The sequence below is a fragment of the Vanellus vanellus genome (assembly GCF_965231255.1).
Source record: "Vanellus vanellus genome assembly, chromosome: 5".
NCBI lineage: Eukaryota > Metazoa > Chordata > Aves > Charadriiformes > Charadriidae > Vanellus > Vanellus vanellus.
Window position 1 is genome coordinate 50,512,599 of NC_138910.1, and position 13,809 is coordinate 50,526,407.

General features: G+C 50.6%; 1 protein-coding gene across 1 annotated transcript in view; it reads left to right on the forward strand.

Moving 5' to 3' along the window:
• The window catches only part of PAPPA2 (pappalysin 2), a gene marked incomplete at both ends in the record, with an annotated part of 95,003 nt that overhangs the window by 65,328 nt on the left and 15,866 nt on the right, over window positions 1-13,809 (forward strand). Inside the window, 5 exons of the mRNA XM_082484152.1 lie at window positions 733-946; window positions 7,859-8,027; window positions 8,770-8,902; window positions 10,029-10,138; window positions 12,875-12,946. Of these exons, the coding sequence (XP_082340278.1) occupies window positions 733-946; window positions 7,859-8,027; window positions 8,770-8,902; window positions 10,029-10,138; window positions 12,875-12,946 (698 nt within the window). The remainder of the gene's footprint in view (window positions 1-732; window positions 947-7,858; window positions 8,028-8,769; window positions 8,903-10,028; window positions 10,139-12,874; window positions 12,947-13,809) is intronic.

Sequence of the window (13,809 nt, forward strand, 5' to 3'; positions counted from 1 at the left end):
GTCCCATTCACTCCAGTCCAGCTTTTTTTTTTTCTTGCTTAGCAGTTCCCAGTGAACCATCCATCATCCACACCATGTGGGTAATGCAGTCCTGGACACTTACCACAAGTACCCTGAGCTGTGCAGTTTCGGCCACCCGTTAGCTGGGTCTACCCTCCTTTTCTCTAGAGGGACAACAGAGAGTTGGGCTGTAATACTCAACCCAAGTCTTTAGTAATGGGTGGTTTGAATTCCCAGTCACACCAGTTAAGTTTCCCACATCTGTCCTGCTGGCACTTTCTAACTTGCAGTGCACGTGTAGCACAGGGTATGACGGCTTGTAAGGGAAGGTAAGGACAAGCTGCAAAAAGCAGCCGAGGTGAATGGAGATGAGCTGAGCTAAATATGACAGATAGCTGTCATACACAAAAGCCCCCAGCCCACTGAAGGCTCTCCTGAGGCATCACCAGAGAGAGAAAGTTTGAGAGAAAGTTAAGGGGAGATTTGAAGAACAAAGATCTTTTCTCCATTCCCTGGAAGTTGTCCCTTTCCCACTTCTGTCTGCATTCAAGGAATTTGGTTTCTGCCCCAGCCTGACCAGCCATGTAACGGAGTCCATGGTCTTCATATTTGTTTTCTCCCTTGGCATCAGTATCCACTCTAACAAGAGGAATTCTGCTGATTGCTCTGAGCTTCCCTCAGCAGGACTCCATCAGCTGTAACCCCAACAAACTTCTTCTCTTTTGGGGTCAGGAACAAACCAGTGGCTGACCTGCCTGGAGGATGGTCTCTGGTCACTTCCCGAAGCCTACTGCAAGCTGGAGTGCGATGCGCCTCCTGCGGTGGCCAATGCCAAGCTCCTGGTTCCGCGGTGCCTGCAGGGGAACCACGACGTGGGCTCAGTCTGTCGCTACAAGTGCAAGCCTGGATACCATGTGGCCGAGAATGCGGCGGACAAGCCTAAGAAGTAAGTCTGTGGTGGATCTGTTATCACCATTTCCTTCCTCCTCTTCTCCCAGCATGAGTGAGGAGGAGAGGTGATGGTTCGCTGGCAGTCTCGAAGAGCTGATTTTGATAGGTACAGGACAGAGCAGCTTGCTCTGGTCTTGCAGATTTCTTGAGATACAAGAGGCATTCCCCTGGTTTAGGTGAAAGCAGGTGAGAACAAGCTGCTGTTGCGTGCATGTGTACATTAAGTGCCTTAAGCTAAAGCATGTGAATTTTCCCCGTTCACCTCAACATACTTGTCAGTTGCTGAAAATTAAGCATGTACAGAAGTGTTTGTGGACTATGAGGTAATTAGATGTAAAAAAGATGCTGGAAGATTCCTGGAGCTGCTGTCTTTCCTAAAAGTGGTAATACATAGATCAAGGCACTGAGGGTTGTAAGAATGAATGACTGCCTTTTGTCAGGGTTAACATTCTACTCCCTGCATGTCTTGGCTAAATGTAATTTCAAGCATTGGCATTTCAATTGGAGAAGATTTTTCCTAATGCTTCGGCGAAAAATTCCTGGTGATTCACTAGCCCTATGCTCAGCCAATATCGTGGTGCTGGGGGGTAAAGCAGCATTTCATCTGCGATGCCTCCAGCTAAAGTCCCCGTTGGGTATGGTCACTAAAGATTCCCTGGCACTGGCTGGGTCCTCCCCAGAGTCCTGATGCTAGCCCAAATCAGGTAATTATGTGCTAATTGTTTAATGCCCCCTTCCAGTTTTAATTGGATGCAGACTTCATCTCTACGTTGCTTTGGGGTAGCGTTGTTGTGCACTGGGAAACAGTTGCCAAATTTCTTGCCTCGTAATGCAGGAAGTGGTTTCTGTAAACAGCTTTTTGCAGTGTTAGGAGCATTTCTTGGGCCAAGGGGATCTAAGCAAATCATGATTATGGCATACGATCACATAGACTGCTTTGCAAACTGCGGAGCAGCTTGCGTGCCTGTGGCATTTCAGGCACTGGACGTGCAATCAGATCAATGCAGCTTGCAAAGTTGGGCCATCTCTGTCATGCTGCAGCAACTGCTGGTAAGAAGCATGCCCTCTGGGAGTTCCCGAGGCTCCTCTGATGTGTGCGGAACTTCCCTATGGGTCTGAACAGCCTGTGAGACAAGTCAAGGAGAATTATTCAAAGTGGTTTACATGTTCCTAGCAATGCATGTTGGCCTAGCATTTTCACGTTTGCTATTATCATGACTACTAATTTGTCTAACATCTTTGATGGTGGAGTACGATCCTGTTACGGTAAGCAAAACATTAACAGAAGCAGAAACTTTATTGTTTTCTTATCATACCACATTAACTGCTATGTGAGTGGCCTGATTCAAAGCAAAAGTCTTTCCTTGGAAGCGTAAATGCCAGTGTACCAGCTCATCTGGAGCTCCGTGTGTATACTCAGCATGAGTACAAACCCCTTGGCATGTGTAGTGAGTAGCAGCTACTAGCCCGTAAGCGAGCCAGTCGATTGCTGGAAATCCTTTTGGTGTTCAGCCCTGGCAGGCAGAGGATGGGAGCTGCCAGAGTGAGAGGTTGCTTTCTTTGTTCAGGCCAGTTTTGGAGAAAGTGAGTTGATGGAGAAGAGGATGAAGAGCTCCGGAAGGGGCCAGCACTGGTGGGGTGCAGGTTGCTGATGTTCTGGTGAGTGAGCAGGGTCTCAGCTGATGACTTAGACAGCAGGTTTTGGGGTCTTCTGAAGTCTTTCCAGGTTCTTTCTGGCTTCAGCAAACTGAGTTCTTAATCTCTTGTCTCTCTATTGTCCAACCACCCATTAAGCACCAGCCTTGCTAAAGGATTTAGTGTTGTCCAGGTGTTGATGGACATAAGAAAGCAAGACACTTTATGTGTACTAGATACTGGACACAAGTCAGGCATAATCTGGAACTAATGCTGAAGACACTCCATGGCAGCTAACTAGCCCAACCTTGGAAATATAGTCAGGCTCCCTTCTAATTATTCTTTTAGCTCTAGCAATCGTGCCTTATTAGAGGAGGACAATGGAAGGACTATAACCTCCAGCTGGTCTTACCAACAGCTATAGAGCTCAGACTGTTCTCCAGGGAAGGTGTAGAGGCATCTTTGTGTGTCTGTGGGTTCCTAAGGGATCAGCCCACTCTGCTACTATGTGAAAGACATGCTCATCTTCTCACAGCACTGTTATAAAAAGCTTGGTCATTTCCTTCAAGGGCTGCTTATAGGCACCTTCCTTCAAGGATGGCTCTGGATCCCCCCTGGACAGGGACAGTTAAGCTGTAATGTGAGCGAGCGGGAACCCAACCCAGCCAGGGCTCAGCATCATCTGACTAGCTGGTTTTTTGATCAGCCTTCTGCAATGCATTCCTCTCTCACATACCTCTTAAAACACCTTCGCTGCTACAGCTGGACTGGGGACCCAGCCCCTGGGGCTTTACTCCTCACGTGGTAGGGCTACAGTGCCTACCTTAGGCAGGCCTGAGCCATGGCTGGGATCCGGCTGTCTCTGTCTAAGATGAGATGCTCTTGGACACAGATGTTCGTATGATGCCCTTGCTTGTTTCCTTAGTTGAATTTTACTGCGGGGGCAGTAGGGTTACTTAGAAGGCTTCTGCAGTCTTAGTTGAAAACCATTTCCCATAGCATAAGTGGAAGAGAAAGGGATAAAGAAATCTGTTGTCTTGGAGAAGATGCTTTTATCTATTAACCTGAGTGAGGAAAGGCCCTTCAGAAATCACTGCTTGTCAACAAGGGATCCTAGAGGAAATGTTGATTGTGTAATCAAGATCCTGCCAGAGATTTGCTGCCTTTCTGCTGGCAGGATCATCTGACTGACAATGCTGACATGAAGGATAAATCTTCTTTGACTCTTCTTAAAGGAAATCTGTTTTCAGCCTGGAGAGCCCACATAACAGCCTGGTTTCATCTGCCAAGCTATTTCACATCTCACCCCAAAATAACAGTAACAAGGGGAACTTAACACGTGCATTTGTGCTTTGTGATGGGAGGTCTCTGGTTTTGGGCAACATCTGTGTAATGGCAGCACCAACCCACCCACCTGGATTGCACAAAGCAATGAACTGCCAAAGAGCAATGTTTGGCATCATCCAGGGCTGTCGCATTGAAAAGAGCCAGCCTGAAAGTCAGAAGACAGTTACTTTGGGGAAAATGGGCATCGCCCCCACAGTGGTACCTGCTGTTGCTTCCACCACAAAGTGCCATCTTAAGCAGCTTTCCAACAGGAATATCTAGGACATCCTTTAGAAGAGCACTCTAATGCTGTTGGGATGCTCTCAGTTTGGGGAGTGAAAAGGTCAGACCCTGCAGAACAGTTGTTTCACTTGCCCAGTGTGGGGTGATTCCTTGGAGAGAGAAGATTTGGGGATCTCAAAACTACTTTTGTGAGGAGTTGAGCCCTTTCTGCTAGCTTGGGGGAATGAAGCAAAGATGAACCAGGCATCCAGGTCTTTAGAGAGCTTTGAAAATCTCAGCCTGCATTTTGACCAGAGATCAAGGGAGCCACGAGACAGCCCAGACCCCTGGTGAGCTTCTGTGGAGCTGTCAGCCCCTCTGCCTCCTCTCCCCATTCAAGGACTAGGGAGACTATGAAAGAGAGAGAGGAGGCAGGAGAATGTGGAGGAGAAAACAGACTGGAAGGAGTTAGCAGACTGGGGGCTGGAAACAAATCAGAAAGATTTCAGTGGCAAAGCAGAACAGCCTAACCCAGAAGCATCAGGGATTTAGCAGGGCACCGGGCCACTGTACATTTGTGGTGGGTGCAAAGACATGGGGCGCTCGCTGCTTCTGCCCACATCTGGCCCCTTCCAGATAAAAGGCAAACACCCATGCAGCTGAGGGAGCCAAGCAGCCAGGTAAAGAAAACACAGGCTGTCAACTGGACTTCTGTGTCACTTCCACCTCTAAGGTCTCTGATGAAGATTTACAGCCCAGGTTGCCCAAGCTGTCTGGAGCACAGCAGCGGAGGTCCTACAAAGCTGATGTTGCTTTCTTTCAATTTACTGGCAAATCTCCCTGCTTCCCCCCTATTCTTTTTGAAGCTGCCAGTCTCCTGCCATGGGAGATGAGGCTTTAGGCTCATTTATCACAGTTCTTGTACAGCAGACCCAGTTCCCCCAAGCTTGCCACCCCAGTATGTGACTGGATCCCGGCCAGGCTCCTGCGTGCTCAGCTCCCAGAGCTGGGTGAACGCTCATGCCTTCATGTCAGACACAGCCCTTGCTGGCCTCAGAAGTCTCCCCTGCCTCCTCTACCCATTAGACATCCGCTTGCCTGGTTGGAGGGGGAAGCTTTGACTCCGATTTTCCTGGCTCCCTTGTTAATCCTTGAGAAATGCCGCTAGCCCAGATCAGAAGAAATTGGGGGGTCTGGAAATTTCAAGCTGCTGTGAGGTTGTGTTTTTTTTCCTATATATACATTTATTTATTTATTTATTTATTTTAAAAGCCTCTCCCTTCCCTTCTCCATGCCTTAATATAAACTGCTCACTTCATATGTGCGGCTATCTGCCACATGACACCTTCTACCCTGGGGTCAGCCCAGGCTAGCCCTGTTTGATGTTCCCCAGCACGGATGCTGGCCATGGGGTGAGCCTCCAGAGCAAGGTGGTTTCTGCCTCCAGGTCTAGGGGGAGTGCAGGTCTGGGAAGAGATGGGAGAGGCTGCGCACGGTGCTGACCTCATGCTGGGGTCACTCCAGCACCACATCAAGACAAGGAGCCCTGCTGAAGACGGTGGGGCTCTGAACCACAGCGTGCACCTGTGCAAACTGCAGCTCCTCACGGCATGTGCTCCCCGTGCTCGGCCCCTCTCCCCAAGTCTTCCCATGGCTCCTGGGCAAAGAGCCTCTGCCAACGATTTGGAGGAGCAACAGGGAGCTGCAGTGACTGCATCAATTATACCCTGGTGGCCAGTGGAGGAGTGAGAAGCAGTGCATGGCTGGGATGCTCCTGGTCTGTAAAGGAGTTTGCCCAGTGCCTGAGGCATTGCTCTTGCAGTGAGGCTTTGCACCACCAGTTTGCTCCTGTTGCTGTAATGCCATCAGCTTAACTGCCAGCAATTTACCCCTTGCAAATCATACAGCTGGATCACACCCTGCGTGCCAGGCAATTCAAGAAAGGGAGAATGCCGCTTGAGGACCTGGGCATCCAGCACGGATCAGTACCTCTCAGCATGCACCTTCCCTCACCTTTAAAGGTGGGCAATGCAAACCATTCAAACAGACATGGGAGGAGGCAAGGTCTGATAAGGACATCCTCGAAAGGCAGTGACCATCATCCCAATGGAAAGGGCAAGAAACCAAGAAAGTTAAATTAGCGGGGGGCTGAAACCACAGATGCCCACAATGGGATGCAGAGTTGCTCCTCCCCAATACCCTTCCAAAATAGTACGTAGTTGCAGTTTCCTTCAGTCAAGGCTATTGTTCTTGGGGTGACTTTGCAGCATCACTTGCTGCTCAGGTGCTCACACCATGGCCACCCATACTCCGGACGTGGTCTGGTGGAAATATTGGTGCAGACTTCTCTGCCGGGGGACCTGCCATGTCCTGTCCCATCCCCTTCCCTGTGTGCCTCCACATTACCTGCTGGAGCCTGAATTCACCACAGCAGGAACCCACTGTTCCACTTTACAGTCTTTAGGAAAAACAGATCCCTGACTTCTGAAGGGAGAAGAGGAATCTCTAAGAGATGCAAATATTTAAAAATATTATAATGTTTCAAAAAGCTCTCAAACTTCTCATACAGGAGTTCCCAGCAGAATGTGATAGGCATGGCCACCAACTCCTGCCCCAGGTCTGGGGGTGAGGTGTAGATGGGGTCCCCTTGTCACTCTGGGCTGTGTGATCCTGCAGCACGTGTTGGGGGCAGCTGGGTGGCCCCGTGCAATGTCTGCTCCTGCTCAGAACAAGGGGCAATTTAGTGCCTCCCCCCCCAGGAGTTTCTCTAACCCAGTTAAACTCTCCTCCGTGTACCTGCGGCATGCTATAAACTCCATAATGCGGTGCCTGGAGCCCTGCCTGCTGGCACCATGGTGGGAGAGGGCAGAGGCAAGCAGCTGGAGCAGGCTGTCTGGTAAAGAAGGACAGGACGTGGGGGGGAAAAAGGTTTAATTAAGTATGGAGCAATCAGCACTGTCAAAACCTGTGTGTCAAAGTCTGGGGTCGTGATGACATACCCTCTTCTGGGAGAGCAGTCCCCAGCCAGCCCAATGCCTCGTGGGGTTTTGATGCCTCTATGTAAAAGATACGGTGTCTCTATCTCTGCCAAGGACAGGAGACTGAAAAGCGGGTGGGCTCCACTCCTGGACTTTTTCTTCCTTTCTTTTTTCATCATTTTTTTGGCAAGTAGTTTGTGCCTGGGCTCTTTTAGCAGCACAGGATGGTATTGGTCTGCTGCAGTACGACAGCCCCTCGGCGAGAGCAGGATTGACAGATCTGGCTGGAGTACAAAGAGGAGCCTCAGGAGTAGCTGGGTGCAGGCCAGCAGGATTTACTGGTGGAGGCTCATTCTATCCAGCAAAATATGTAGCTACTGGCGGTGGGACAAAGCAGCCCAGGACCCACGGGGGCTGCAGGGCAGAGAGGCATGATTTAGGGGTACCACGAGAGGTGGGGAGCAATGGGGTGGTGAGTGCAAGGAAAAAGCATCCAGTGTTCCTGAATCAGTGTGATCCCCCCAGAGAGAGGAAAAAAAGGTCTTGATTAAGTTTGAGCTGTCCCTTCAGGAGGACCTGTCTGTGGTGAGTGGTGGGATGGCACGGGAAAACCCCACACAGGGTCTTGGTTGTGCTCTAGGAGAGATGTCTCCTAGGTTGTTCCTGCCTCTGTGGGATACTTGGTACAGCCAAGGTGGGGTTTGTTTGTGGTGCTGCAGCCCAGTCTGGCATCTGTGTTTCCCCAGGAAGTTCCTGAAGGTCCAGTGCCTGGAGAGTGGGCAGTGGGAAGAGGGGCACTGCATCCCCGTGGTGTGCGAGCCACCCCCTCCCGTCTTTGAGGGCATGTACAACTGCACCCAGGGCTTTGAGCTAGACAGCCAGTGCGTCCTCAACTGCGAGCCACAGGGACAACAGGTGAGTGACATGGGGGAGAGGCAGAGATCAGCCAAGTGTCGTGCTTCAGTGTACCTGAAAACAGCAGGGCTCCCTGTGCCCCACGGTGCAGAGGGGCCCTGGGGCAGCTTGGCCATCCCAAGGGCCAAATGCCCTAGTACTATCAACCAGCAGTTGCCCAGCAAACCCAAAGCTTTTCTTGCTGGATACCAGCCACGGCACAGAGTGCACCACTGCCCGGGCATGCTCTCCTGCTGCCTGGTGACCCTTCCAAAAAGCAGTGGTCCCAAGCAAGCCTGCTTGTCTTGAGTGCAAAGAGTTGGAAAGCAAAAGTAGAGGGTTTCTAGCAGGTTTTGGGAGCTGCTGCAAATGCATTCACCTGGGATGATGGGCAACTTTGCTGCAGCAGGATTGCTAACCAAGGGGCTTGCCTGGGGATGGAGGTTGCTGCCTGCCAGGCTCTTCAATCCAAGTTTTGCATCCAATCCTCTGGAAGAATCTTGTCAAAAGAAGTACAGTTGATTCCCTCTGATGGGATCCAGCAGCAGCTGAAAAACAGTTTCCGTTCTGGTCAGTAGTGTAAAGCACACATAGGCTGGACCAGATGGCTGCAGTCCGACTGCCTTGGAGAACTTCCCTCTGGACTTCACTGACAGGAGGGTGCTCCTTGCATTTTGCTCCTCCCAGAGCTGGGCAGTGGCCAAGCAGGGCGAGCCCTGCCACTGCCAGTAGTAACGCTGGCTGCTCTCCCTCTGCTTTGCAGGTTCCCATCATCTGCACCAAGGAAGGCTTATGGACAGAGGAGTTCAAACTGTGCGAGAGCTTACGGGGCACCTGCCCACCACCCCCGGAGCTGAATTTCTTGGAGTACAAGTGCGAGCAGGGGCACGGCATAGGTGAGGGCAGACGAAAGCTAAACAGAAAACCAAACTTTATGTTGATTTAGCTCTCTCAGAGAGCTGAAGGTCATGATGACTCTTCTTGTACCAATCCCTGCTAAATCTATGAAAAAAATCCTGTTCTCTTCCATCCTCTTTCTAAACACAAAGCCGGGGTGGCTTTAGCCTTGTGCATGCCCTGGTGGTACTCATGGGCAAGATAAAGCTGGCTCCAGTGTAAACATCTGTCTTTTCAGAAGGAGCAGGGACTCATCTACAGGGCAAACCCAGCCCCTTGCAGTAATTTTCCTAATCTCTAGCCCTCCAACGCCCCTGAGGGCTTTCCACTTGTTACTACTGCTGAGTAGTTACTGGTTGCTGAGTTAATGTGGCAGGTCCTAGGTAAAAGCCACAGTGACAATAATGTTTAACAGGGCACTTTCACCAGATGAGGGACCACATCATCCATTTCTTTTTCCAGGACTCGGTCACTTTGTATTTTCAGGAAAAGCTGCAATGCTCAGTCACAGTTGTTGCATCTTGTCTGGCATCCTGCTGGACAGGACACTTGAGCAAAGCGAATATCACTCTGAAGTAAACGCATCAGTCATCTGGGTCTCATCAAAACAGGATGAGGAAAGTTTAAGGGCAGAGCCTGCTAAGGTTAAGCTTTGGACAAACCTGATGTGAGGCTGGGGTTAAGGCTGGGATCAATCTGGTTTTCCAAGGTGGTTTTTGCAACTTTCTTTCTTCTTAGGTCATAGGAAGGCAGTGGGAATTCAGTGTGGTAGACAAACTATGAAAGATGCTTTCTAACATGTCAACAAACATCCCATAGCATCTAGGTCAGACTTATTTTCATGCTAGATCCCATGTCCTGACATCAGGGCTTGAATCTATCTCCTAGGGCATCTTCATTTTTCCTCTAATCTGGGAGAAGAGAATTGGCCACAACTCCTGTAGGCTTTGGCATAATTCAGGGTTTGGGGAAGGAACTGTCATCCCAGGTTGGGAGGAAAAGGGTCTGCTCTATGTCCACCTCTACTCTCAGTGACAAACCTACACATTTGGGTCTGGTGCCCTCCTGTAAAACATCATTGTCTTGTTCCCGATGAAGTCCTCAAGGCTTTCTCTCCTCCTACAGGTGCTGTGTGCATACCTTCCTGTATCATACCTCCCAGCGACCCTGTCATACTGCCCGAAAACGTAACTGCTGAGACTATGGATCACCGTCTGCAGCCCACCAGAGTCCAGGTAAATTGGAAGGTGGATTTCTATAGCATGGGGTTCACTGGAAGCATAGAGGGGATCCCCCCCTACTGTCTATCTGGTGTTTTTTAACCAAAATCTCTTTGCCTTGGGTGAAGAAGGGTAAGACTTAGAAAGACAAGCAGCATAAGTGAGCTTGGGGCTGGCTGGCCCTCTCCAAGGAGCTGGTCAGGCTGTGTGCTCTGGAGGTACCTGCTGTTCCCCATAACCAGGTTCTAGTGCCAAGGTCTTCCTCCCTCTCACCACTTCTTTCTCCTCTTCCCTACCCTGTGGATGCTACTGCACAGCCTCCTGCTCTCCCGTACCAAAGTTCAGGATAAGTTACCAGCTCCCAAGCCAGCTTTCAAGGACTTGCAGGATACCACAATGAATGAAGTTAAGTGCAGGAATCCCGCTGATTTTTCAGGATGTGCTGCATGCCTAAACCTGCTAAGCTGCTGTTATTGTCAGCCCGTGTTCTGGGAGAGCAAAAGCTGCCCCTGGCACATCATAAGCCTGGGTCCCCGACCACCTGACAGCGGAGATACAATGCCAGGCAGGCATCTCCCTGCCAAGGAGGAAGCGGGGCACTGTCAGCTGAAAGGTGTCTCCGGCTGCCAGGATCCGCTGGCCAGCCAGTTGCCTCTGCTGCTGGAACAGGGGAGCCTTTCCCTCCCCACCTCTTACTCATTTTGTAGGCAAAACAGCTCAAATAGCTCAAATAGTTTGGATCCTCACGGCACAACTTTCCCTAAAAGCATCTCCGCCTGGGTAATATTTCTTAAAATAAAAACGAGATGCATAAGGAAGGAGGTGGAACAAAGAAAAGCAAACAATCTTCCCAGGAGCCAGCACTCCCATCCAAATGCTTTCCCCTCCTCCTGGGAACCCGCAGGAGGCCCAACATCGTGCCTGTGGATACTACTGTACGTCGCCTTGAATCAGACCCATGACGGATCACTGCCGGGGGGTGAGGACACCCGGCGCATGTGGGATGGTTAAGCACGAGCCTTGGAAGGACTCCTTGCCTTTGAGGGATCGGATGGCTTGGCCTGTCAAGGCAGTGGTGTTCGGCTTCCCTTTCACCGCTGCTGCGGGCTCTCGTGCAAGGGAGGCATTTTGCAGAGAGGAGGAGGAGGAGGAGGGAGGGGAGACGTTATTTTAAGAAGCTGCTCTGCCCCTTGCCAGGAGCTCTCTCCCTGGACTGTCTTGTTTTCCTCTCTGCCCCGGCTCCTGCCTCTGCTCCCTGCTTTGCTCCTCCAAGCCTCCAACAGCTTGCAATTCCTGGGAGCTGCCATGCTCCTGAGGTGATGGAGAAGATGGGGCGAAACACAGAGAGGCCACTCGGGGATGATACTGTCCTGTTTTGCTTTCAGCTCTGATTGGATCCCACAGCTGAGCAGGTTTGTCCCTCTGCCCTTATTTCCAAGCCTAGAATATAACTGTGCTAATATGAGTATGCTAAAATGCCATTCAAGTTGTCCAACAACCAACTACATATGAAACACCTCAGTAGGGTTAGGATGCAAACACCCTCCAGGCTGAGCAGGAACTGGCTAGCTCAGCCAGCATCCCCAGCCTCTGCCCCATCTGATGGCAGCCTTCCTTGCACTGGTCAAGGATGGCCAAGACCTCATCCTGCCCCAGCCCCATCACAGTCTTGACTGAACATGTGGCAGAAGGACATGCAGCAGGTCTGCATAGGAAGAGCACCCGCATCTTCCATCTGCAGCTGCCGTGCCACCCGTGAATGCTGGAGCTGGTCTGCCGCCTGCTGCTGCACATTCCGAATGGGAGGCTAGGAGAAAACATACGTGCCCCTCTGTGCAACTCCAGCACTGTGAAGGGCATCCTAGGACACTTTCACAGTCCAGCCGTCATTTTATGGGGCCTCAGATTTCAAAGTCTGCCTGAGCTTTACAAGGAGGAAATTACATGTGCGGTGGGGCTTTTCTTCCCTCTGTGTAATCATGAGTGCTCCCCACAAACCCCTGCTGAATGAGCGGGACAGCACGTTCCAGCACGACGAAACTGAGCCCTTCACATCTCGTTCCTGTGTCCAGTTGGCTGTAACAGCTGAATTTGTGCCTCGTAAATACCAGTGATAACCTCAGCCCTGCAAGTGAACGTGAGTCTGGTGTATCTGCTTCAGGCCAGGTCTGGGGAGGTGAGTCCTCCCGGGACCTGGTTCTCAGAACCTGAGCAGGGGTCAACGAGCAAATTAATGTAGGCACTGAGTGACGACCGGCTGAGCCCCCTATCCTGTGCGTGTGAGAAGCTGATGAATCCAGCATCATGCAGAGAGGTGATGGCAGACTCGGCCTGTTGTGGCCCCAGGGTTGCTTCCTCCCAGCAGCAGCTTGTGGCCAAGTCAGCAACCGTGAGGTGGCACTACCAGTCAAATCCACTTCTCTGGTGGTCCCCACCATTTTCTTTTGTCCTCAGTTGTGCATCTATATACATCTACATATACACACACAGGTGTCTACTTACCCTCTGCCTTGAAAAATGTACCCTGGTTTGTGTGAGTGAATCAGCTGCACCCACCTTGAGTTTGATGGGCTTCAAAGCGTTTCCCACTGGGCAAAGGTGCAGAGAGGGTCTTGCAGGTACCACTGCTGTTCTGCACCATGATGAGAAATGTAGTGTTGTGGAAGACCCTGTACCTTCAGAGAGCATTGGTGGCTGTTGCCCTCCCTCTGATGCCTCACCCTAACAGCTCTTTTCTCCTTCCCTCCTCAGCATATTGTGTGCACGGGCAGGCTGCGGTGGTATCCAGATCCCTCTGTCATTCACTGCATCCAGTCATGTGAGGTAAGCCCCCCTGCCCCCAGCACGAACCTCCTGCTCCTTGCAGGAGAGCTCCTGGCAGTGAAGACTCACTCCAGCACAAAGTCAGATGGCTTTGACTTCACGTTTGCTCCGAGTTGGGCCAGGACTTGCTGGCTGAGCAGAGATACCAGAGCAAGCATCCTTGGGTATGGTTCCCCACAGCCAGGGTGATGCTAGCGAACGAGCGCTGCAGAATAACCCTTTTCCTTCCTTTCCTGCTTCTTCTTGGCCATCCCAGGAAGAATGTTCTAGCAAAAGGATTTCACTGGCAAGGGGTATCCCCAAAAAGCCCGTGCTGACTCCAAGCCTGAATATTTCCTTAACCAAAACCGCAGTTCTAGAGTAACGCGTATCCAGAAAAGACCTGCGTGACTCACATGTCCAACCAAAACAACTAGGATTTCCAGCCTCGTACATGCAAAACAAACCACTCCTGAAAAATCTGCAGACAAAGAATTCCTTGCAGAAATAGGTTTGCTGCTCATTTTGCTTTGAATAATGACCAGGCAGGAGAAAATCACAGGCAGCCTGGAGTCAGTTTGCAAAGGAAATTAAAAATAGGCAGTCTTTGTCAAGCACTAGTTGTTATTATGATTGAGGATAAAAGGAAAAGGGGGGGTGGGGGTGGTATTTTGGAATGTTGTATGCTGAAAATTTGGGATTTTTACCAAATAGGAAAATGTAAATGAAGTTTTACACCAAAAATAGCTTTGGGTTTTGCTGATTTTTTTTTATAAGCTCATTTCAATGCAAATGATCGTTTTTGCTCACCAATTCTGCCTAGCTCAGCTCTTTGTCGACTAAAGGGTGGGAGAAAGGGTGATGTTGCAGGGGGCAAATCCCCA